At 34.6% G+C, this 25635-nt stretch overlaps 1 protein-coding gene across 1 annotated transcript; it reads left to right on the forward strand.

The window, feature by feature from the left end:
• The first annotated feature begins 55 nt into the window (after positions 1 to 55).
• LOC127657639 (uncharacterized) lies at positions 56 to 24328 on the forward strand. Its single transcript, XM_052146504.1, has 20 exons — positions 56 to 165; positions 999 to 1045; positions 1240 to 1401; positions 1552 to 1701; positions 1845 to 2060; positions 2215 to 2462; positions 2585 to 2687; positions 2794 to 2948; positions 3029 to 3096; positions 4012 to 4088; positions 16771 to 16892; positions 17219 to 17312; positions 17405 to 17557; positions 17662 to 17799; positions 18187 to 18447; positions 19674 to 20054; positions 21307 to 21570; positions 21655 to 21761; positions 21906 to 21952; positions 22555 to 24328. Exons 2-20 carry the CDS (start codon positions 1012 to 1014, stop codon positions 22583 to 22585), a joined length of 2811 nt encoding a protein of 936 aa, XP_052002464.1. The 5' UTR covers positions 56 to 165; positions 999 to 1011; the 3' UTR covers positions 22586 to 24328.
• Positions 24329 to 25635: the final 1307 nt, after the last annotated feature.

The following is a 25635-nucleotide window of genomic DNA, read 5'->3' on the forward strand; positions in this document are numbered from 1 at the left end:
CAGCATTTTTTTTTTTGTCTTCTCTTCCGCTCTGCTCGTTTCTTCAGTTTCTGGTGCAGATTGTTTGCGTATTGGCATCTTTCTCACACACGCAGATTTGTAGTTTGCCAGCTGGACTAAAAGTGCGGAACGGCTTTTTCAAACGTTGACATAATTTTCAGCATCGTGAGTATAAACATCAGAACTCTGTAAGACCTTTCCATTTGGAAAAAATAATAGGCTGTTTAAGATAAACCAATCACTAAAATTAATTGAATTTGGACTAAAAACTATTAATTATGGTTTGTTGCATGTGGTGAAAATAACGATTCGTGAATGGCAATTTTAAACAACCAAAAGTATAAAAAACAATATATACAAATTCTCTGTCACGCTCGATGGACAAGTCGTGATCATTAATATTTATATAGTTTTGTATTTTCGTTAAGTTAACTTTAATGCTTTTTAATATACGTTCTCTCTCTTTCTCTCTCTCTCTCTGTGTGTGTGTGTGTGTGTGAATAACATTTTCAAAAATAATAACAGCAAACATTTTTACTTTGGGAATCGAATTTTTTAAATTACGAAATGCACAATTTTTTATAAAAAATAAGATTTTGCTGGATGTATTAAAATATTTTGTTTAGCTTGTTTATCCTTAAGATTTCAAAATTGGATTATGTTTTTTATCTCAATTTATTGAAATCAGTTTAATGTTAATCATTTAAAATTATGAGCATAATTTTCTACACAAAATGTTCACTTAAAAATGTGATCATGAAAGAACGAAGCAAAACTAAAGTGAAGGAAGTTGCTTTTGTGGCCTTTGCCACATAGATGTTTTACACTTTTTTTCTTAGTTGAAAAAAACAAAATAAAAAGAAACATGATGCATATCAAGCCTCACGCCTTTGTTTATGAACAGTAATTTATCAGCCATTGGAAATCATAACTCTGTTGTTTTGGTTTTAAAATATATAATTTTTTCATTTGGATTATTTTTCACATTTATGTTTTAGAAATAGGAACAGAATGTCTTCATTCAAGATCTTTATTCTCCTCTTTGGTGAGCATAAATTAATTAATTGAGCAAAATATAATACCTATGATTTGAAAACTGTCTGTAAATACTCTGCATGCACTCTTTCTGTTATATGTACAAGTCATTTATTCTAAATGAAACTGATAGTACGTCCTCTTTAGTTCTCTAGGTCTCCCTCTCTTTAAACCTCCCTTCCTCTTTATCCTTCTCTCTGTCAGCCCTGTGGATATCCTCTGGAGAATGTGATGATGTGTTTTATAAGCAAGCTGGGAGTGACATTTCCTTGTCTTGTGGTGTACCTTCAGACCGTGAAATAGAATGGAAATTTAATGATACTCGCATCTTTATCATTACTGGCAAAACAGGAGCTCGACGGAAGGGTATCAGTTTTTCTTTCCTCTGAATACAGTTTGTTGCAACATTTCATTCATCATCATTTACAACCATTGATATAACAATTTTATTTGCTTTGAATAAAATATAATGCAGTTATGTGAGTTGTCACACTATAAATGACTTTATTTGTTAAGGCACTTCCAAAGCTGTAGAACATATTATTTCTAAAGTGCATGTAAATGGAGACAAACTGAAACTACCCAAACTGGAGACACGTGACTCAGGAGTCTACTCATGCAGGCACATGCAGTCAGAGAAAAAATACACTGTGCATGTTGTATCAGGTGAGAGAGGACAGCAACAGAGAAACATATATATATATATATATATATATATATATATATATATATATATATATATATATATATATATATAAATGATATAATTTACTTGATTTTTCACATTTACCCCCTTTGTTCTTCCTCAGTCTTTGCTAAACCACCACTAGCATCTCCTGGGTCTGGTGTAGAGTTGCACTGTAACATTGAAGGAGAACAACAAGCCACAGTACAATGGCTGAGCCCCCTTGGCAAGCAATACAGTGATCAAGTAATTTCCCTGAAATCCGTGACCTCAAATGATGATGGCAAGTGGACATGTCAGGTCAAGGACTTGAAGATAAATGTAACATTGGCTGTTGTTGGTTGGTATTCCTCTTAACTATGTTGTTATTATACTACATTTATTAAACATAAAAGTGTTTTTGAATAATGTTAGACATGATCCATTTTATTATTGTTGCAAAACACTAAATTGCACATTTTGTGCTGTGAATAAAATGTGCGGGTCTCCAACAGGTCTCCAGACCAAAGATGTTGAAGTTCTTCAAGGGGGCAACATAGTGCTGCCCTGTTCTCTCTCTAACAGTATATCTTCTCCGCGTGTAGTGGGTGGGAATTGGAAGGCTGACCATTTCGCCACAGACTCTTTCCCAGCACTAGAAAACTCATATGACAAAGGCTTACACTGGAATGGCAAGAATACATCCAAAGTCAGATTTACAAGAGGACAGCTCACCACCAACTTTGATATCAACCTGATTAATGTGAATGCCCTATATGTTCATCTGTGTTAATGTTTGTTTATTTGATTGGCATGAACAATATCTGTTTTCATTTCATTTTGTGAGTCATTTATCCTCTGATTCGCTCTCTCTGTCAAATTCAGGTACAGCGTAGTGATGAAGGTATCTTTGTGTTTACAGTGGAGTTTGAGGGTGGATTGAAGCAAACTGCCAAGATGACTTTGAAGGTTATAGCTGCTCCTGCAGGTACATCACAGTGCAACAGCACTGCATAACATTGCAATCTGAACTATGAATCCCATTCCAGATTTGCAGGAAACAGTTCTGTCTGTTTGTAATGATTATTTAACAGTCCCCAGTGTGAATGGGCCTGGTCAGGGACCTTGGACCAAGGATGTGTTAGGTGTTAAGTTGTGGGTCTGGATTGCTGTAGGAGCAAGTTCTTTGGTTCTAATTGGACTTATCATCTTGACTGTTCTTGTCCAACGGAGGAACAAACAAATGCAGGTGAGAAAAAGAAACAAAGAAAAAAAGAAAGACAGAAAAGAATGAAGAGGCTTATTAAATGGGTTCTTTCTTTACTGTAGAGGAGGGTAAGAAAGCTGAGATCCATGCGCCAACCTCTTACAGCTAAAGAATACTGCCAATGCAACAGGTATCTCCTACAATTATTCTACAATGATACAGTGATTTGGTCACAGTGAATTTGCTGTGCATATTCTTTTTTCTTTTTGTGCACTATTGCACATCTGAGGTTGAGTTGATACAATGACACCCGGGACGGAGAGGTTTGGCGACCTTTGTGCTTGCACATGTTAAGTTTGTACATTTGTACAGAGATGATTTCACCTCTAAAGAACTAAATTACTAAAACAGCAATTGCGAGTGGGGTGGCCAATGGGGCCACGGCCAACCCTGGCCACCCCTTAGCTCCGCCACTGAGTATCAGGCACAATAGCGCCACTATAACACAGGCCGCCATCTTGATTGTTTTGGCCTCATTTACTTCCACTGTAAACGCCTCACTGTAACTTTGAGTTTTTTTATAGGGAAGGAGAGATGAGTCCAAATTAATATTTATGGTAATCAACATTATGCCACAAATGCGTTTGACGTGGCTTAGCTTGTATTGAACACAGAATATCACTTATATGGACATATTCCACTAAGTTTGACAACTAGAAAGTATCCAAATACATTTTGTCTAAATTTTATAAAATCTATATTATTTAATAATCTGAAATCTAACAAATTAATTTTTTAAATGTTTTGACTGATAATAATGCTTGTGCTATGTTTCTTTACAATACATGTCATTTGGTTTGGTATTTGGATATATAATGCAAAGATATGCATACATTTTTATTTGTGGCTTAAGTGTTCAAAAACCTTTTGGGGTCCCTATACTGTACCCTTAATAGTTCTGATGTTGTCATTTTCATTATATTCATAAAGAATTGATTTAATCTCACCTTATTCACACCCCATCATTTGACTGTTGAGGTAAAAAAGGGATGTTTTTTTTTTAGACTACTGTTTTAGATGTGTTATAATATGTGTTTCTTTTAAGATCTGAGAGAGAGGTGGTGTTGGGAAAGCAAGTGAGGCCAGTTCCAGTCTCCAGACAACAATGTAAAACACACACCAGTCCAAAACCATATAACTGATGTGTACTGGAGAGGGGAAGACTGCAGTCACTGAGATACACAAATTATGTGGCACACTGGGCCAGTGCTTTTAAAAATGCATATTGTATACAGACAAATTCTACTAACAAATGAGACATACACTTGTAAGCTTTGCTGTAAAATGCGAACACAGGCCTAATACCTAATGGTGTTGCACGTTTGATTGTTGCCTTTACAATATTGTGCTAAATATGTCATGTAAATGTTTCAGAACCATACTGTTGAATGATCATAATGTTGAATGTTTCAGTTTTTGTTTCATCAATAAAACTTTTAATACTCTTCAAACATGAATGTGTGCACTTATGGTTGTGTACATGGGCGGTCTCTATTTCCCCACATTTGCACTATGGCTTTATTGAGCAGATTATACCTTCTCCTAAACTGGTGCAGCTGGAATTGTTTGAGTTCACAGGTGTATACATAATTGTACACACACAGCTGTTCACAGACGTCAAAACAGATTGAACAAATGACAAAAAATATTCAGTATTTTGGTATGGCACACAAGCTTGACATGTAGCACTTAAAAGGATATTTATTCCCTGCTCCATCATTTTGAGTTATTTTGTACTAGAGACACATTTTGAGTTTTATGCATGAAAGGAAAGCATTTAAATGATTACATTTCAACAATGGTTTGGAGTAGAAACATTAAAATCATATTGTTATAAAGTGTAGACTTTCTTCTTTTAAGGTGAATAGAACTCAAACTGTTTCTGAAATGAGTAAATGTGTTTCTGGGTGAAAATGAATCCAAAGCCATCTTTTCAGTGTAAAGTTGGCACAGAAGCTGCATCTGAAGTGGCAAACTATATTAGAAAAGGTCTGTTTACACAGACTGCTTAATGCTGCTCAGAGGTGATGGAAATGCATTTACACAGCAATTACAATTGCATAAATAATGTTATGTCATGTTCTGAGAAAGAATGCATTATATATATATATATATATATATATATATGTTGGGAGGGTTAATTCTGAAATGTATTCCACTACAGATTACAGAATACATGCTGTAAAATGTTATTTGTAACGTATTGAGATTACTCAATGTCAGTAAAGTATTCTAAATACTTTGGATTACTTCTTCAGCACTGGTAGATTTTTTCACTTGTTTTGACTATAAAAACTGCCAGTACAGTAAGACAAAATGCAGATAAAAATACACTCTCTCCTAATATCAAAGGTCTTACTAGAATTTTTTTTATTATGATCTAACGTGAATTTTCTTGATAAAAAATATGATCGTGTCTGGTAACATGCATGTAAAATGGCTAGAAATAGCATTTTAGCTTAGCGAAAAGCTGACAAAAGGTTTATTTCTATTTCTTCTGCTTCAAACTTACTTCTCTGTCTGCTCGTATGAATGTAACACATCATAAGAAAGTGTTTCACCGCTGTTCAAATGCACTTTGGATCATATCATTTATATGTATACATTTTTCCATCCGAAAGCACTAAATATTAAATTAAACAAATGACACTAAAATGCAAAGTAATCTCTTCAGTAATCAAAATACTTTTTGAATGTAACTGTAATCTAATTACCAATTATTTAAATTGTAACTGTAGTGAAATATTTTTAAATACGTAATCCCGTTACATGTATTTCGTTACTCCCCAACCCAGTATAGATATACATACACATATATATATATATATATATATATATAAAATGTAAAAATAAATTATGAAATATTCTCTATCATGATAACAACAAAGTTTAATGTTGCTCTAATGCTGCATTTCATTTACACATAACCAAATTAGCATCAGAGCTGCCTACAGTATATGGACTGAGGTGAGAGCAAGCTTAATTTTAAGCTGGCTCAAAAGACGCTGTGTAAATGATGGAGAAGGTCACATTTTCATTAATACATTCAGATTATTTTAAGTATGAAAGTGTGCGTTCATGTGAATGTGTGTGCTAGCATAAAGGGTGACTTGAAAATGTGTTGCAGGCCTGTTAGAGGAAAAGCGAAGCTGTTTTTCAGGAGCTTTACAGATGGCTTGCTGCAGTGTGACAGACATGTAGAGGCAAGGCCAATGTAATAAAAAAGGAACAGTGACATTAGGAACAGAAGTACCAAACTAAACTAAAAACACTGGCACACAATACCACAGACAGACAGATGTGTGTAGAGCTGTGCGAATCACGTTGCAGTTTCCTGTCCTGTGTGTTTGACAGACTGTGTTTGGAAGAAAATGTCAGTGTAGCTCTCTGATCCTGAACAGAACACACACACACACACTCATCTCTTCAGCACTGTAAGTATTGCTCTGTAACTATTATCATCATAAACAATGTTACTTATTGTGAATTAGCCAGTATGCTACAGGTGTTCTTGTGTGCGGTCAAAGGTCTTTTGTTGCGACGCTTCTCTGACTGACACAAAATTTGAGTACTACAAATAACAAGCACATAACGATGAAAATGCAGTTTTGTTTGTTAATATGTTTTGAAGCAACTTCTTTGTTGAATTAAAATCATATGGCCTTAAGTTGTATTTGTGTGGGCTACTGTTTTATGGTGTTTTAGATGTTTCAGGTGTATAGCAATCATTGTACAGACTGATCAAAATTTAACAGCTGAATGATAAAATGAAAAACAATTTAATGAGGTTTATTTTGGGGGTGTGTTTGTGTACAGGTTATTTACACATAAATATTTGTTTTTGAGGATATCATATTGCACAATATTTTTGTGTGTTTTATTATCTGTGCTTGTTCATATGGATTCTTGTAACATGCTTTGTAGTTGGCGTAAACATGCAAAAGTTGAATGTGTCAAACTTCACTATGTGTAACATCAACATTAACAGTTAATAGATCTTTTTACGATCACTGGGGTCAAAACTTGCAAAGACATGTTCTGCAGGCCAAGGACTTAACATGTGCACTTGAATTCAGAAATGTGTTCAGTGTTGTTGATGACTCTTTTATGATTAGTGAAAATGTGTCCAACACTTCAAGTTTTATTGTATTTTCATATTAGAATTCTTTAGTTAAGTTTAGCTAAGCTAAGTTGTCTGTGTTTTTGAAGTTTCAAAAGTTATATGATGCGCCAATAGCTCACACGATCGTATAGAATCAGTGAAATAATACTTTCTAGTTTGTTACATTTCATTTAATTAAAAAAATATCATTTAGGCATAAAGTTATTATGAATTGAACAGTTAAATATTGTACATTAAGGAAAAAGTGAAGAACTGCTCATTTTGTCAGAAATACATTAAACATGATTCAGAAAATGAGATGATTAAATACAGCGATTAATTTGGAAGAGGTATTTTTCATGTTTAAGTCACTAACATAATCACCAAAATCGATTTATTGGTTCAGTAGTTTCTATGTAATGGACTGCTTTAGAAAGTTTTTCCTGTTGGCTGTTCTGGGTTTGGTGCTGTCTTTCGCACTAAACAGCAATGAATCCTTTTTATTTCATTTTTAGAGACACCATCTTCATCCCCCATCCAATATCACTGGTGACAATTCATCCATATTAATTGCAGCATTTATTCTGTTTTCACTGCAGAGAAAACCCATTTCTAATAGAGATACAAACAAGAATACGAATAGAATCGTGCTGTTTAGACATGGCCGTCATTAATGATAATGACTTGGTTTTGTTTGTGATTTTCTATGTGAGGATGAACAGGGAGAGATAAACACTGAGATTTAGCACATATGAAATGATGTTGGCTCTTTAGACTAAGACAAAAATTGTGTCAATCTTTGTGATTAAAATATTGAAAAAAGGCATGCACACCAATACATTTATAAATGTGGTTGCAGGATCCACAAATATATATATATATATAAAAAGTAAATAAAGGAATCACACACATGGGGACAACAACATGAAATTTGAGGAAGAGCAAAATAGCTCAAAAAAATCACTTAAAATCCTGAGTGGTGCTACCCTCAGGTGAATAAAACTGTCACAGTCATAATCCAATGTATAGTTTAGAGTCTCAGAATTACAAAGCAAAACATGCAAGCATGTCAAAGATATCATGTTGTCATTTTTGTTTACCAGGCTATAATACTCTGAAGTGAGTATGATTGCATATAACTGGAGAAAGTTATTTTATGGCTTTTCTATGTTTTTATTTATTTTTTGTCATGCTATTTTCATTTTGAAATCATTACAGCATTACAGACATTACGCAACAATAAATCCCATTAGAAGCATGTGGCAGAGAATTTTTATTGTTGGACTTTTATTACATTTTTGGTGACTTTGACTCGTTCTGTCCAGGCATGATGCACTTAGTGAAAAATAATCTAATTACATAATAAATCTACAAAAGTATCTTCCAAAAAGTCAAATCAACAAGAGAGATTTTAGCTACTGCGCACAGAGCATACGCGTCAAAATCATTGCCATATTTTTACTGACAGCTATTTTAGCTAGAGCAGTCTTAAATTTCACAATGTAAAACAATAGTCTATCAGCTTGACAGTTATTTTGTATCCAGCCATTTGCTCTTTAAAACAGCAGCCTGTTGATGAGCTGCTCTCGTTCGGTTAGAGAAACTTATCTCTGAATTGTAGGACATACACAGGTTGCATAAACAATGCCCTCTACACACACGGACACACACACACACACACACACACACACATATACATACATAATGAAGAAATTATGAATCAAATGTAGTATGAGTAAAGATCATCATGGTGCAATCATAAAATCCAGCATTAGCTGTTTGTGTATGCATTGTGTATACTAAATGCATTACACTGGATAATGCAACGCATTAGACACATGCACGGTTAGTGTCTCACACAAGCATTAAATTTGATCTCTGTCAAAAAATCCATCTAAACTATAAGTCTTCTGTGTTATCATGTAGTATATCTGCACAACGAGAAAACAACACGTTGTATTGTAACTTTTTGAGGATCATGATGCACATTCAGGGACAGAAAATATAGTATTTTTTATCAACTACACAAAAGTGTATACACCGCAACTTGCATTCTTCATAGGGAAATGTGGATTGTAATTAATACCACAGTTCCACCTAGCACATATACTGTATACATTTATATCTGCATAAGAAAGAGTAATTGGACAATGTAGATATGTAATATGCCACGTGAGTCACTAATGTAGTGTACAACAAGTCTCAACGCCCCCATAAGAAAAATGTGCCTTCTTGTCCAGTATGAATGATGATAAAAAGACATGTATTTTTATTAAATATTTAACAAGTAATAAAAAAAAATAAGTGGATTAATAAAGTAAAAATATATAAGAAGTTTGTTTTGATTTAATACCATGTAATAAATGCAAGCATACTGTATGACAAAAAGGCAACGGGTGAGCTATAATGATATAATGGTATATTGGTCAATATACAATATCATATAAGCAAATACTTTTAATATAGCACTTTATATTTTGAGTAACATTTAAGTGAAAATGACTCCTTTGGCGTTTTTGTAATATGTTTGTATTTTTAAAGACTGCTGCTGGTAGTAACAGAACTGTGAACATGTTGGAGGAACAATGTTAGTGCAGGCTTATTTCACAAGTGAATCTCTGTTGTGATTGGTAAACAGTCCATGTGGGCCCAATTAGCACATCATTAAAAACAAATCCATTCCTTATGGAAATCAAATTATCGCATTTTCAGGTATTCTGCATTTCCCCCCTCTGCTAACTTAACAGTGAGTTGTGTGGCCTTTTTATACAGAGCAGGTGTTTCTCCGACATGTTAGGTCAACGTACATCAAATCTATCTTGTGTGATCTACCTTTGGTCACCGCACACAATCATAGATCAGGAAAATGTCTCAGTGCACAGCAACAAAAAGGTGTTAAAGAAAGTACTGTAATGGTGTTTGTTGTTGTTTTGGGCCTTTTAGTCCATTGTACCCCTTCTGTGAAGGCTTTCTCTTCACAGGGGTGTAACATGTTTAGAGCATAAATGTAACCGAAATCTCAAGCGCATTAAGTTAGGACAGATCTTTTTCTTATTTCATATAGTCAGGTAGCTTGAACACTTATATGTAGCCTAAGAATATATTAGAGTGTAATTATATGTGTTAACAATTGATTTTAAATATATTTAGGGATCTGTAGATAAAATAATCAGACACCAAACGATCCTCGTTTAATTTAATGTGGCTGTAAATGATGTAAATTAAAGCAGCAATAGTTTTGGAATCATGAAGAAAGTTGAGGATTATAAAGCACATAGTAATATATCTGAGCGCTCAACCAAGGTGCAAAATTAAACAGTGTGATGTCGAGCATCCTGCTTCCAGAATACATAAATAAAAGTAGATTCTGCATATTTTCTCAAAGAGTGAAAAAATGTGTAATTAGACAAAAAAATTAAAGAACGAGAGTGTTTAATGGTTAAGGGGTGGTCAGAAAATGGTTCAGTGTCATATCACCATGGGTGTGACGCCTTCGTTTTTATTGGTGCAGTAGTTAAGGTGTTAATGGAACAGGCATTTTGAAAAGTTTAATAATTGGAGAGTTCAGCTGTGTTTTATCAGTTTATTCTTTGTGTTATTCCTTGTTTGAATACTGCAGTAATGCTTACAGAAAGAGTGAGTGATTTTCATAATGAGAGAAGGAATTCCTTCTTTCACATAATGTGTCATACAGACATGTTTCTCTTTTTCTCATCCTCTCACTTTAGTTAAGTCCCCCACACAAACACTACACAAGTGTTTTCCTATCTGACCTTTAGTTTCAGTCTGGATTGAATAGAAAATGTAATTAATGAGAAAGAAGCTAACAAACATCTCCAGAGCATGCAAATCAAATATGGCTCAATAGGTGTTCTGCTGTTATGGAAGAGGCTTTAAACACATTACATTTTCTATTACATTCTAGTCTGCTGTTTAAATATATATATATATATATATATATATATATATATATATATATATATATATATATAATCTTGTTTTTAAACCACATGTAAGGTGACTCATTCACCTCAATACACTAAACAGGCATCATCATGACCAGATGTCAACAATGAAAAGCTTTAGATAAAGTTTAAAGTTAAGTGTGATGTTTTTAGCCAAAAAACAAAAATCTCTTTACATTTTTAAATGTATATTTTGCAATCAGGAGAAGATATTCCTGAAAAGGAGAGCAAGTATTGATAGGAAATCACATTGCTGATGAAAAATTACAGAAAATAAGTATGACCTGGTTTTACAGGAATTTCAATGAAAATATTTTTCATAAAACGGCCATTTACAGATTTCAGCAGAAAAACAGTGAGAAAGCCTGAAACAAAATGACGTGAACGTAATAATTGTGTAATGGAAAATAATCATATTCTGTACAGTCAAGTTTCGAAAGTTGCTGACTACAATTTGATCTAATCTTCTGTGCATTAACCTAAAAATAAACATTTTCGTTAGCATCAGACCAAATGTCAGTAATCTCTCTCTTTCTCTCGACGACTCTTTCCACTGACATTTAGCCAGGCTTGAATTTTTAACCTGCAAGACTTACTTCATTAAATGGAGGAGGTTTGTTACTGAAAAGAAGCACAAAAGAGATTAAAACAATTTGTCTTTCTCTGTAATTTCCACAAACTTTTCCAAAACAGGGCATTTGTGTGTGAAAGCCTTACATTTGAAAATAAGCAGCTGTTGCATGCATCAGTGATCAGTCCCTCATGGCTTCCATCTTAACCCTCTTCAGTTCTCTGCATGCACGACGCCTCTGAGTTTTCACCATTTCCTACAGCCCACAGTCTAAGCAGATGTGTGTGAATCACTGAAAGTTTCTAAGGATTCGATTTGTGTGAGGGATCCCCTGTTAGTCAGACAGCAATACGAATCTCCCACTATACACACAATCTCTGGCCATGTGCGGTTGAGCTACTTCTAGCAGATTTTAGTTGTTCGCAAAATGAAAAAAGGGCAGATTGTTTGCCAAAAATATTATTAATACAAGGTAGGTAAGATGTATGGGTAAAGAACACATTAGCATGCTTAAGTTCTTGAGTCAAATACACAAGGAAATGACATACTGAAGGGGAAACACATAACGAAAACCTGTATGGGACATATTGAAATAAATCGCCCACAACCGCCTCTTTCCCTGCTTTCTATCTTTCTTTCTGTAATGATTATGTTTGCTGTCTTGACAACTTTCAGTCTATGTGAGTAATGAGGGATCCCTCTAAATTGGGTCTTTCCTTATAACACAGCACACAGAGGCAGAGAGGAAAGAGACAATCAAGAGATAGATAGATGCATGCTACTAAAGGCTAGCTAAATGAGCACCAAATGCTAGCTGAAGTCTAGTTACTATCCTGAGATTTGACTTTAAAAGACACCTAAAAATCCAATTGTGGTTTTATTCTATAGCAAATTCTGAAGTCATAAGAAACCTCAAAGCTACCAACATATTAACATATTAAGGTGAACAACGATCTAAACGACAAAGAGCTTTGTGACGTTTAACTTATTTATTTTTTATATGTGAAAAAGATGAGCAGAGCATGGCAGGAAGAGAGAGACTGACAGAGAGGTGAAACCTCAGACACAGATGTGAGGCAGGCAACTTGTTTGTTTCAACCTTCATGTGGTTCCCCTTTGCAAACCACCCCTGTCAAATATGCTCTTCACTACAGTCTCTCTCTCTCTCCCTCTCTCTCTCTCTCTCTCTCTCTCTCTCTCTCTCTGGAGAGGAATACTTTATTTACTCTTAAAAATAAAGGCTCCAATTCTACCCATAATTATTTTAAAGACTAATGCTACTGGAGAACCTTTAAGTTCCAAAGATAATTTGTTATTGTCTAGAGAACTCAATCAATGCACTTTTGCTTTAAAGAACCCAGAAAACAATACACTGATCTAAAGAGCCCATAATAGAACATGAAGAAATGTTTTATCTCCCAAAAACCTAATAACCAACTCAAGAGTCGTACAGCGGAAAATAGTTCTGTACTAGAGGAGGGTTATTCCGTCAAACCAATGGTGCTACAAAGAATGATTTAAGAGCCTTAAGATTGTAGCTTGTATAAATGTGTTTAAGGAAGACTTGCTCATGACTTATTTCGGGGATCTAAACTCTCTGAAACACATCTAGCACAATAATTAGAATAAGAATGAAAATGTTTGCAAGTGAGTTTGAGGAACTTGACTTGTGAAATTCATTTTTTGCTGACTTGACAATTGGGGATCATAAAAAACTGACATAATCAATTTTATATCTATATTTTGCCTCTAGCAAAAGCGTTCTCTTTTATGGACTATCCATCATGAAGCATGAGCTTCTATCTTTTAATTCTGTTTTTGTATTACTGAGTAATTTACTAGTGACACAGAAACGTTTTTTCAAACAATGAAATGTATGAAACTAGAAGAGATGTAGTGAGCACGAGCTATGTTATAAAATATGAAAAACATTAACTTCGATGTATGCAAGCCATTGCTTTGTCTAAAAGGAATAATCTATATTTGAAATACCCTTTTTATTGCATGCTACATGAGTATGTTTTAAATGAGAATCATTGGATTCACAGGATTCAGACGAAGTTATAAAAGTCTTACGTGTGTTTTCATGTCTTTTTCACATACTGTTCTTTTTTTCTATTTTCTAAGCATTTCCTAACAAATCACATTTAAATTCAGAAAATAAACAATACTGGTTTAATTTTTATGACTATATTTACTTTTCCCCTTAATATCTATTTGGGCTGTAGACAGTTGAGAACGTGATCCATTGTAAAGTCTGGATCTGTTCTTATATGTTGATTCAGCACATTGGAATAATTTGTACAAGTTATATAATTCAAGCATCTTTGACAGGATCCTGTGCAAAAGTACATGGAAATAGTTGTTTATTGTAAACAGTAGTTACATGCTGTTACTCCACCAGCATTTGCCAGAGCCGCACTTATGCACTCCGGTTCCGTGTGCCAGGTGAATATTAGACTGAAGCATTAAATCTCTTTAAACAGATGATTTACACAATCTAATGTAGTCATTTATGCAACAGAGAAAGGGCAATGGAACGATTTAATTTGAGAATAGAGGAATAGAGAGAAATTTCAGTTTTCATTAGATTATTCTGTTCTCGTAGGGTTAGGTGCTGAAACGGATGTTAATTTGCTGTGTTTTTTAAAAGCACTGTAAAAACAATGTATCAGGTAACCTAAAAATATGTTTCATTTGGCAACATCTAAATTATCTGGTTGTATTCAAGTCAAAAACATTATTTCAAATTAATAAATGAACCGGTTACACCCAGTGTGCAATGCGTTTCACGTTGGGTTAGATCTGGTAGAAAAAGCAGTAAAAACTACAGATTTTTTCAATGTGAAATTGAATTAAATAACTTATCAATTGCTCAATAACACTAATGGTTTCTAATAGGAAATTAACATATAAAAGCACATGGACCTGGTAAAAGTCAATTATACCACGTGTTGATGCAAAAAAATAAAAATCTACTTAAAAAAATTAAAAACATGCAAACAAAACATAAAATGAAACGATGGCCGTGTAAAATAAAGAAGAATTAATTGGGTTTCTGAGTATTTGTTAATCTCTGAATGTACATGCATAATATTTCTCTTTTCTTGTAGGTGAGAAAGACTCTTGGAATAATTAAGTGTCAATGTCTTTTTTTCTCTAGTTTATCATTAAAGAAAACACCATGAATTTATACAGCAGTTGTTGTCATTACAACTTATTGAAGTTTTCATGCATGGACATATTTGGGACAATGTCCTATGCTTTATGGATTTATTTGGCTTATTGAATTGGTATAAGAATACCATAAAGAATACGGTCAGAGAAGTACTGAAGTTTCATTGTCAAAAGCATTCATAACTGACAATTCAGATTTTCTGTGGAAGGAGGGGAAAATCTTCAACCAAAGAAAAAATTTAATATTCTAACAATAAAAAAATCTATTTCAACAGCCTTGTGCCAATGACTGGACGTCTTCTTTTACCCCTTAGGCCAATCAGACAGAGGGGAGGCGTCAACAAAGTTGAAATAGAAATATTTTGGCCAGTAAGTGAACATATCCGCTGCACAACTTTGAAGAGGAGCGATAGTGTTTTGCTCATAAGGTGAGTATTTCTACACATGCGTGTACACTTAATTTAAACGCATATTATCTTTATTCAACACATGCAAATTGTATTCAGTATTTATCATAGATACATTTTTTTATTTCTCTTTTCTAGCTGTTTTTGTAATATATGCAGTCCGCATTGTAAACTTGATAAAATATGAGATAAAGTAAAAAGTAAAGTAAACTGAACATGGATGATACTTTGCTCTCTTAACGTTTTCAGTTCAGTTGCTATGGCTTAAAGTATATAGTAAAACTGTAGTTCCTTTTAAAACTTGAAGCTGTGAAAATGAGCCACAGAACTATCATAACATGAACAATTAATAACAAATACAACAAGATCTAGTTTTTCTTTGCGCTCAGTGTTTAGCACTAAAATTAATTTAGAATTTATTTTGAATAATTTCTCTCAATAGGACTCATTAATAAAACATTTACGAACCATGTTTAACCTCTCCCGTCAATTACTTGTAAGGTATTTAGACATTCAAGTTGATGGACTTGGTACTGTTCCCCTCCCTTCTTTTCTTCATCTCTCTATCTGTTTGCTGTTTAACCTCCATCCTGACCACAGCCCTGATCATCTGTCTTTCTGGGTTAGTTCTTCAGGTGCGCTCTCTTGCTTTCTCTATCTCTATATCTACATCTATCTTTTATCTTTCTATATGTGCTTCTCTGTTTCTGTTTCTCATTCTTTAAAACTTTTCCCTCATTTCTTACACAATGTGCTCCACTCGTCACTTAACAAATTTAAATTTTATTCTATCTTTGGAGACATGGATTTACATTAGATCTAATTAAAGACAATTTTACTCTAGAATCAAAGCAATAAAATGTATTTAGACCTTATGTACAGATGGTTGAAATATAACTGTATTATAACTGCTCGTCTTAACAAATAGTTTCATTCCGCATTGCACCCACTGACCATTGAGGAACTGCACTGATAACTGATTTCACTTCTCAGTTGCTGAGACAATGTGCCGAAAAAGGTTCTTTCTCATGCTGGGATTCACACAATTTACGTTTAGCCAAATCAAAATTTGCATAAACAGCCTGGACTGTGAGGCCCCACAAATATTTAGTATTGTACTCCCAATAAAAGTTAATTATTGGCTATTTCTGCATTATTTTAGAATTCTTCCAAATTTTCATACTTTTAATAAGAATGTTGGTGTGAAAAGAAACTGTTCTGTGTAGTATACTATTCTAGGCAACTATGGAAATTAAACTGAAGCAGTTGCATTAGCTTATATTTATCTTGAAATAATATGTGCTTCATCTGAGAACATCTAAATTATGAATAAAATTATTTGTAAAGATTTTTTTATGGAAATGTGAATAATTTTAATTTGATCAAGTGTGCCTTAAAATATCTAAATACAATCAGTATTGTAAATAATAGTCACAGACCTAAAGGGTTTACAGCGTGGGGTATCAATCTCTTCACAGGGAGTGTAAAAAGAAAGATTTATGTGAATCACATACACATTTGAAAAGTGCAAGAAGAAACACAAGATCAGATATAACAGACATAATGCACACCACACTCCCAGCCTTGCTATGCCACCAGCAGCACCATGTGGTGTACCTTTTTCGTTGTGTAAGTGAGGAGAGATCCGCCTTTCGTGGAACAAGGGAGGAAGAGAGGGGGTGTTATGGAGGAGGAGGTGAAGAGGTGAAAAGGAGCGGGATAACAATCTACTCCCCGTACAATCTCAGCCCACTACAGACACACCTCACGGCTGCTTTTTCTTGCTGCATTTCAAACTGTTTTTCTTTGAAGTTTCTTCACTGGCACTCCTCTTGCTTTGTGTCTGTAACCCATAGCCCACCACAAAGCTTTCTTCTCCCCCTCACTATCCTCTACTCTCACTCTTTCTCTCAATCACTCAAAAAATCTGAGCCCACCACAAGCCCCTTCCTTCCTCTAAAGGCTTCCCATTACTATTGCATTGGTCTATCGCTATGAAATCAGTAGTGTCTTACTGAAATGTTTTACAGATCAACCTTTGCCCTTTCTCCATCCATTCTGAGGACAGAATAATGCTGTGCTGGATACTAATATCTCTGCTTCTCCAATTTCTTAAAGCACAAGGTAAGTGTGGCAAATATCTTGACAGTTGTTATTGTATATTTCATGGAATCAGTAGCAGCTTATTTAAGCAATTTGTGTTTTTGTGCCTTTAGAAATCGACATGATAATTTACGCACAGGAAGGAGAGACTGTTACCCTACCCAGAGATAAAAGAGCAAATGAAGAGAATGTTTATGTGAACTGGTACTATAAATCAGATACCACAGAAATTATCAGCAGGAACCCTCAGAGTGGGATCAAAAAGGGTGAGGTGCAAGTTTTTGTTTAAGAGTATATGCATGTTTGCATATTTGAACAATAGATAGGCTATCATGTTTGTTATAACTGCACATGTTTATGCCATCTATAGGGACCTGGACGCGCGTCTCTCTGTTACCAGATTTCTCTCTCCAAATCTCACCAGTGGAGGATTCGGATTTTGACATTTTCCGCTGTGAACAACACGTATTGATAGAAAAGTTTACCAAGACTTACAGACTGTACCGTGGTAAGACAAAGTACACAGAAAGAGAGCATTTCACATTTTTATATTTCAAATTATGCATTGAAAACATTAGCCTCTTCTAAAATGATTCATCTAATTTGTTTCTTTTTCAAATATATTAGAAAAATGGTACATACATTTGAGTTTAAATTTGGACTCAATACATTATTTAAATTAAATAATTTACAATAAAAGAGTGTAACAATGAGAACTGGTGTACTGCGCCACCCTGCGTCATACTGAAAAAGAGAAATATTAACAGCATACTTTTACACAAATAACAACCTGTTTACACGGTAATGTAAAACTAGGATAAAACTATACACATCGAATAATACGATTTTACTTCCTTTAGCTTTGTCTTATTCCATCTTTTTCTCTCTGTTTTAGTGTCCATACCCAAAGTGCCAGCTGTGATGGTTGGTGCCTCTCTGACTATGAATTGTGAATTGGAAACCAGTCCAGTTAGTCGTCTCGCAACTGTATCTTGGATTCAACCAAACAACTCAGCATGTAAACTTGAAATAATTTCTTACCCTAAAAATAAAATTTCAGTTCAAGGTGTGCCCAGTTGCGCCAGTGGTGTTTGGAAATGCAAGGTGACGTATAGAAGTCAAGAAGCAGAAGCAACAACGACTGTTTCTGTTATAGGTGAGACAGCATGAGTACACATTGACTTTATGTACTCTATATATTTTGGTGTATTGTATGTTTATAAACATTGTACACCGTATTTATTCTCAACCTCCACATCTCTCTCTCTCTTCTTGAGTGTATTAATCCATCTACAGAAGTGTGATTCCTAAATTTCTTTTTTACATTCTCTCATCTTCACTCAGCTCTTTAATTCAGTTTTCATGGAACTCAATTACAGATTTTTACATTTAAAGGAATATTCAGGGTTCAAGTTAAGCTCAATTGACAGCATTTGTGACATGATGTTGAATACTTCAAAAGTTCATTTCAACTTAAAAAAAAGCAAAAATCTGGGTTACAGTGAAGCACTTACAATGGAAGTGAATATGGCCAATCTGTTAATGGTAAAATGCTCGCTTTTTCAAAATTATAGCCACTTGATATAAACATATGTGTGTTAATATGATTTTAGTGTGATCAAATCGCTTGCTAATATTTTAACGATATTTGTGTAATCGTAAAAGTGAAATCTTATTATTTAATGTGTATAGTTTTACACCAGTTTTACATCACATCGTGTAAACAGGTTGTTATTGATGTAAAAGTATGCTGTTATTTGTGTAATGTTGTATCTTCATTGCCTAACGCTGTAAACCGTAAAAAAATGATTTAATCAATTTTACAGCTCAAAGAATTCATGTAAATGGTTAAATTATATTATTAAAAGCTTCACATTTCTGCCTTTAACATCTCCAAAAGTTTACTCCATTCATTACCATTATTATTATTGTTATTTTTCTTTTTTTTTTTAAGTTGATACGAGTCAAAATATTTTTTTGTGGTAGTTAACACTATGCCGTAATAAGCTGTCGATTATGCTTAACTTGTGTTGAACCCGGACTATACCTTTAAGAATCTGAACTCTAGCACATTTGGATATTGTCAACATGTGAATTGTTTTAAGTAGACTGATTAACCGTACAGAATAAGAATGAGAGTTTTTGTTTCCTTACACTTATTCAAAACTTCAAAAATAACAATGAATAAAATAAACAATAAAGATACAAGATGGACAGTGAGGAGCTCCAAGGAAAAACCTGTATATTAATACTGTGTGACAATGTTTGTCTTTGTGGGTCATTTTGTTGCACTGCATGATGTTCTGTTTTGGTATTACTTTTTTTTTTTTTTTTTACATTTGTAATATTCATTTTCTACTGTTTTCTTGTCTTTTCCTCCAGATCTTGCCCCTTCTCCACCAGATCCCATTTATACCTCTGTATTACACCACCCCTCTACAGTCGACATCCCTTGTTTTTTGTCATGTAACATCCCCTGGTCCGTCTTAACCAATAGTGGTCTCCTGGGGGGTAGCTGGAGCGTCACTCAATTTAGTGTGCAAAACAATCAGACTTCTCGATCTCTTCTCAGCCTAAGTTTTCATCCAACGATTACATGGAACGTCACAACTGGCTCATACGTTACGGGAAGAAATGTGAAAGACCACGACCTATCAATTTATAAGGTGCCTGTATCGGAGAAGATCAGGGGGGTGTACACCTGTAGTCTGAAGTTCATGAGCAAGACCCTCAGCAGGAATGTAAAAGTGGAGGTTCTGCGGGGTAAGTGAAATAACACAATGAATAAAATAACAATAAGGAAGTCGAAAGAATTATTGCAAAAACATAGCTGAAAAAAAAAATAGGGGTGCCCGGGGCTAGTTGTCAGACTTTTTACTCCAGAGGATATTGAGATTACGGGTAACAATTTACCATAAGGTTGTATTTGTTAACATTATTTAACACAATAGTTAACATGAACTAACTATGTACAATAGCATTAGAGCATTAATTAATCTTGAATAATGTTCATTTTGAAATACACAGTATACATCTGTTATTATTTTTTTACATTAAAGATTGTATACATTTGCATTACTTAATGCATTATGAACTCACAAGGACAAAGGATAAACAGTAGTGTTTTGATAAATTAGCATAATGCATTATGGATAATGCATTATTGCTATTATTCAACGCACGTTGACATTTTATGGGCCCACAATAGCGGGGCATGTCGTCATAATAATTTTTTCTGAGAACACAATTGAACTTTTTAAAATCTACCTTAATTATATAGCTGTCCCTGCCTGAATGCATGCTAGAGTGGTTTATATTATGTTTAATTGTTTACCTAACAGCTTTAGCTAAATTATGATGATATTGGACATTTAGTGTGGAGGACAGAATTCACAAAATGTATTCTATTTTAAAGGCACTTTAATTTTTTTATAATTTAATTTTTTCTCATTCAAATGTTTTACTCATGAAGAAATGAATAGTACTGTTAAAACAATATGTTTAAGAATACATTCATTTGAGATGAACACATATGAAGAACATTTCTTCTCATTTATGTCTGTAACCCCTCTGTAATTTGACACTTTCTCTTGTGGAATAAATTAATCTGACAGCTCATTGTGCTAAATGGTATCAGTAACCGAAAACCATCTCTTTTGCGTTTAGCTAAATGTAGTACATGCATGCACTAGGTGTCAGTATAAGTCTAGTGCAAAATAAATGAAAACACAGTGCACCTCTAAGACCATATTGAACTAGGTGTTACAGGATACAAAAACACTGCTAGAGAAAACATTGGTTTAATTTGACGTTTGACTCAAAAAATCGGTGGTTACTAAAATATAGCCCTTGTGACAACAACCCTGGTCTCTGCTATATTTATATTGAAGTTTCAGAGACTTTTCATACTGCAGTTACATAACATGCATAGTGTAGATGAGTAAATGCATAACTGATACAAACATTTAATTGGATTATTTAATAAGAAATCTCTATATTTCTCCTTTATTTTTAGTGTTGGTGTCCTCTACTGTGAGATCTCCACTATATGAAGGTCAAGGGGTGAATCTGACATGCACATTAGGATATCCTATGACCTCTGACCTCGAGGTGAAATGGAAATGTCCAATTCGCTCCACTCTTCCCTCACTCAGCTCCTCTCCTCACCCTGCTAATCTGTCCATCCCTGAATTGAGACTGGAGAACAGCGGGAGATGGATATGTGAACTCTGGAAAAATGACAAGATGCTGACATCCGCTGAGCACATCCTGAAGATTGGTGAGAGAAGTGAAAGAAATAGAGAAAGAGTGATGCATGTGCTGCGAAATGCATAACTCTGCTTGTCAATAAACTGTTTTGCAGAGAAAGTACCTGTGGACATCTGGCTTTGGGTTGCCGTCAGCAGTGGAGTTGTGGTCTTCATCTTGCTACTTGTTATTGCCATCATAGCCATTCGCAGACACAAAAAGGTTAATATGCACTCAAAGCTGAGTTTTACCCAGTTCATTACAGAGGACTTGTCAAAAATCAAACAAAGACACACACACTCGACTGTCATCCACACACTTTTTGAAAGATGAAACTGAAATAGATTTTATGATTCTTCTCAACAGATGATAATGTACAGGCGACGCAAGACCAGGTTCTGCTGCTGTAAAAAGTGAGTTTAATGGCCATTTGCTATCTTGTCTTGAACTTAAAATTATAGTTCACTCCAAAATGAAAATTCTGTCATCATTTACTCACCCTCATGTTGTTAATGTAAGACTTTTTTCTTCCGTGGAACAGACAGTACAAGATGATTTTAGACATAATGTTAGGGTCTCAGTCACCATGGACTATCATTGCATCTTTTTTCATCCAATGAAAGTGAATGGTGACTGAGGCTGTCAGTCCCTGCCCCGTTCACGCATGCAACCAGGTTAATTACAGGAAAACCAATGGGTTGCCTTCACTGTTAAATGTACCACATGTGCTGTTCACACAGACCATCAGTATGGAAATGAAAAGGTAATGATAAAACTTCTTATTAAGGGAAATTGCCAGAGCAAAATTTACCAGTATTTTAAAAATGGTCATGTTCACACTTGACCTCTAACCTGAAATTTGCAAGTAATTTTCTGGAAAAGGCTGTATGTGTGAAAGGGGCTTTGTGTTCCTTGGAAGAAAGAAAGGCATATGGGTTTGAAACAACATGACGTTGTGTAAATAACGACAGGTTTTTAAATCATCATCATATTTGATTATCTTCCTCTCTCTCAGTCCCCAGCCAAAAGGATTCTACAAGACCTGAGGATCTTCTTCTTTTCATATTTATAACTGATGTTATAAATTACCATTTTGATGTAGAGCTGTCTGAATAAAACCTCCCAAGCCAGTGACTGCCTTCATTGTGCAGATGATATGATATTTCTAATTTAAATCTTGTATCATACTCTCATGACCACATTGTAAATATTTGAACATACTTAATAAGAGGCAGTATAATAGGCAGGATAAAAAAAAATATGCTTGATCTCTTTAGGTGTAAATAACATGATACAGTATGTGATGGTATGTCCTACACTGAATCACTCTGGAAAAAAACATTCAATACAATGTAATTGAAGCTAGGCACTGTGATATGCTATGCATTTTAGATTACAACTTTGTCCACAATGCCAAACAGACGTCCTTAAAATTTCTTGAATATACTGCTGTTTTTGTTTTTTTTTTTTTTTTTTTTAGATGACCACCTTGCTTACTTATCTCCTATGCTCTGAATGGTCTATGAAATGTATACATTAACTTTTGTTTTTGATTTTATTTTTGTATTTGTATGACTGTGTAGCACCCATAGCTGATTTTTGATGCTTAGCAACATTCTGTTTTATGTTAGGGACCATTGTCTTCTAGTAAAAAGATGGCATTTTATAATTTAACTTGAAAAATATAAACATTTGTACCCTACTACTTTTATTATTGGAAATCATTTCATAAAAAATAAGGCACTCGAGGCTGTGCCATCCTGTGAATTCTTCACGTCGTGGCTAAAACATTATTCAGCTATGACTATCTTCGCAATATAACAACCTCACAATATTCCAGATACATTTGTTTCTCTCCATTATATTGTTTTCGGGTTTCACCTCCAAAAGCTTGTTTGGTACCATTTAACAATCATATCCCCTCATGTACCCATTCAATATGTACAGAACCTTGCTTCGGGAATTATGGTCTTCATGGTCACTTCATAAGCTGGATCTACAAATCTGTCTACCTTTGTTAAATATTTTATCAGGTTTTGCTCCTAATTTTACCATGGACCATAAGTAGTCATCTAGGGCATACGTAGAGCCGCCAGTATCTACAAACGCGATGCAGCAGCACCGTTGAGTGAATTGTATTATTATTATTATTATTTGATAAAGTGTAAAGAGATTATCTCTAAACGCTCATGGAGCAGCGGGAGCGCAACTGATGGCACAGCCAAGACAGACAGTCGGACTAAGCTGATCCACCAATCAGAACGTTCATTTCAGACGCGAGAAGACATTTGCTAACCAATCATATTTTCCGTTTCAGTAAAGGGCGGGACGTTTCCAGCGTCCAATGCTTATATATATATACTTTGTGAAAAAACTGCATGTTATTGCACCCGTGCTATTTATTATAATATTTTTTTTACACATTTAACATCAAGTTACCATTCTTAGTTGTCCAGTACACCACGCCAGCAAAAAACCTTCCCTGATATACATTTTGAATATCATGTGGGACTATAATTACAACATCCAATGTTTTTTTTTGATGAAATCAAAAAAAGTATATTTTTACACATTTTAGATATGTACTGTATATAAATAAATATATGCATGTTTTATGACCATTGTTTTTTTTTTTTTGAGTGCTCCAAATGTTTGTTTGTTTTTATTTCCCCCTTGCTTTGTTATTTGAGCGCTCCAAATGTATATTTCTTTAGTCCTTGTGGTGGAAATTCTGTAATAAAGACTCTACTAAGTATTAAATGAACACACTTTCAAGTGTGTTCAAAACCATACAGAGAATTCTCTCAGGTAATGAGCCTCCAACCTCCTCAGCATATATAGGCCCTAAGATGCAGCTGGGCTCAAACATTCTGCACCTCTTACATGCTGAAGCACACACAGTAAAATTTGTTTCTCTGTGTGGTTAGCGCCCCCACCCTTTTGACAGCTCTAACCTCAACACTGTATGTTGGAGTTACTTGTTAGATTAGCAAGGTGTTGTACAAGGCCACTCTGGTCTCCACAGGTGTAGAGAGTTTGAGTTCAGTCATGCACACAGAGAAACACAGAAAAAACACAGTATATGAATGTATTCACTTAAGACTTAATATAGATTGTGATTACACATTACTCAGTATATAGTATTAACATTTCTATTACAGTCCTCCTGATGTTTTATGAGTGCTCCAGATGTTGTTGTTTTTTTAATACTTTTTCATGGGTGTCCAGAACTGTAATGGTGGTCTGGGTCTGGTATCAATAAAGACAAGTTTAAGTTAGATATTTTTCTTTTGTAGAGTTACATCCCAGATAATGATTAAACATGCAAACTTAATTCTCAGGATTTTGGAGAGCATACAAGATAATACCTGATTTCCTAAACTGAATCAACAGCTAATCTGGAGATGACATCAGTAAAGTGACCACTGAAGTTCTTCTTTGAACTGACAAACTGGGACGGTCCCAAAACTACTACCATTTATTTTTTGGCAGTGGGCATCACACACTCTAACAGCTGAATTCCAAAGACTGTGCAACAGAGCAGACAAGTATACAGAACAATTAATCCACAAGAGATAATTCTGATGTGCTCACTTTGCTTATTGGAATTACCAAGCCCTAGTATCAAAACTTTAACAAGTCATAGTTTTGACAAAAACTGTTGGAAAAAATGACCATTTGATTATTATATGATATTGATTATCACCTGTTTTAATCAATTACTAAAACTCTTACGTCAGTCCCTCCTCCAGGATTACATTCAGGACCCTGGGAGAACACAGTTTTGCACCATTGTGTGTAGGGCACTGCTGACATCATCATGGATGAACTGGTTGCTATCCCCAGCCTTCTGAAGAAGGACAGTGGCAGTGAGCCTCAATTGTGAGTTCATGCCACTCTTTAGGTGTTGATAGAGGTGCCCCAGTGTTACACTAGCCTCCCTCGAGTAGGCAGAGTGAAGATTCTTAACCTAGATGATGGTGTCTGATTTAGTTCTCCTAAGCATTTCCTTTTGTATTTCAATAAGTTTTGTCACATATCTTTGAGAATGTCATTTTATGTAATTATTTAATGAGATGCACTGTTAAATACTGTC

Source organism: Xyrauchen texanus, chromosome 17, assembly GCF_025860055.1.
Source record: "Xyrauchen texanus isolate HMW12.3.18 chromosome 17, RBS_HiC_50CHRs, whole genome shotgun sequence".
NCBI lineage: Eukaryota > Metazoa > Chordata > Actinopteri > Cypriniformes > Catostomidae > Xyrauchen > Xyrauchen texanus.

Excerpts from the sequence above, each read along its gene's own strand:
- LOC127657639 (XM_052146504.1), top strand. The coding sequence starts at position 1,012 with ATGTCTTCATTCAAGATCTTTATTCTCCTCTTTG. Across the intron at positions 16,893-17,218 it reads ATGGAGGAGGAGGTGAAGAG|ATCAACCTTTGCCCTTTCTC; the intron begins GTGAAAAGGAGC and ends AATGTTTTACAG. Across the intron at positions 17,313-17,404 it reads CCAATTTCTTAAAGCACAAG|AAATCGACATGATAATTTAC; the intron begins GTAAGTGTGGCA and ends TTGTGCCTTTAG.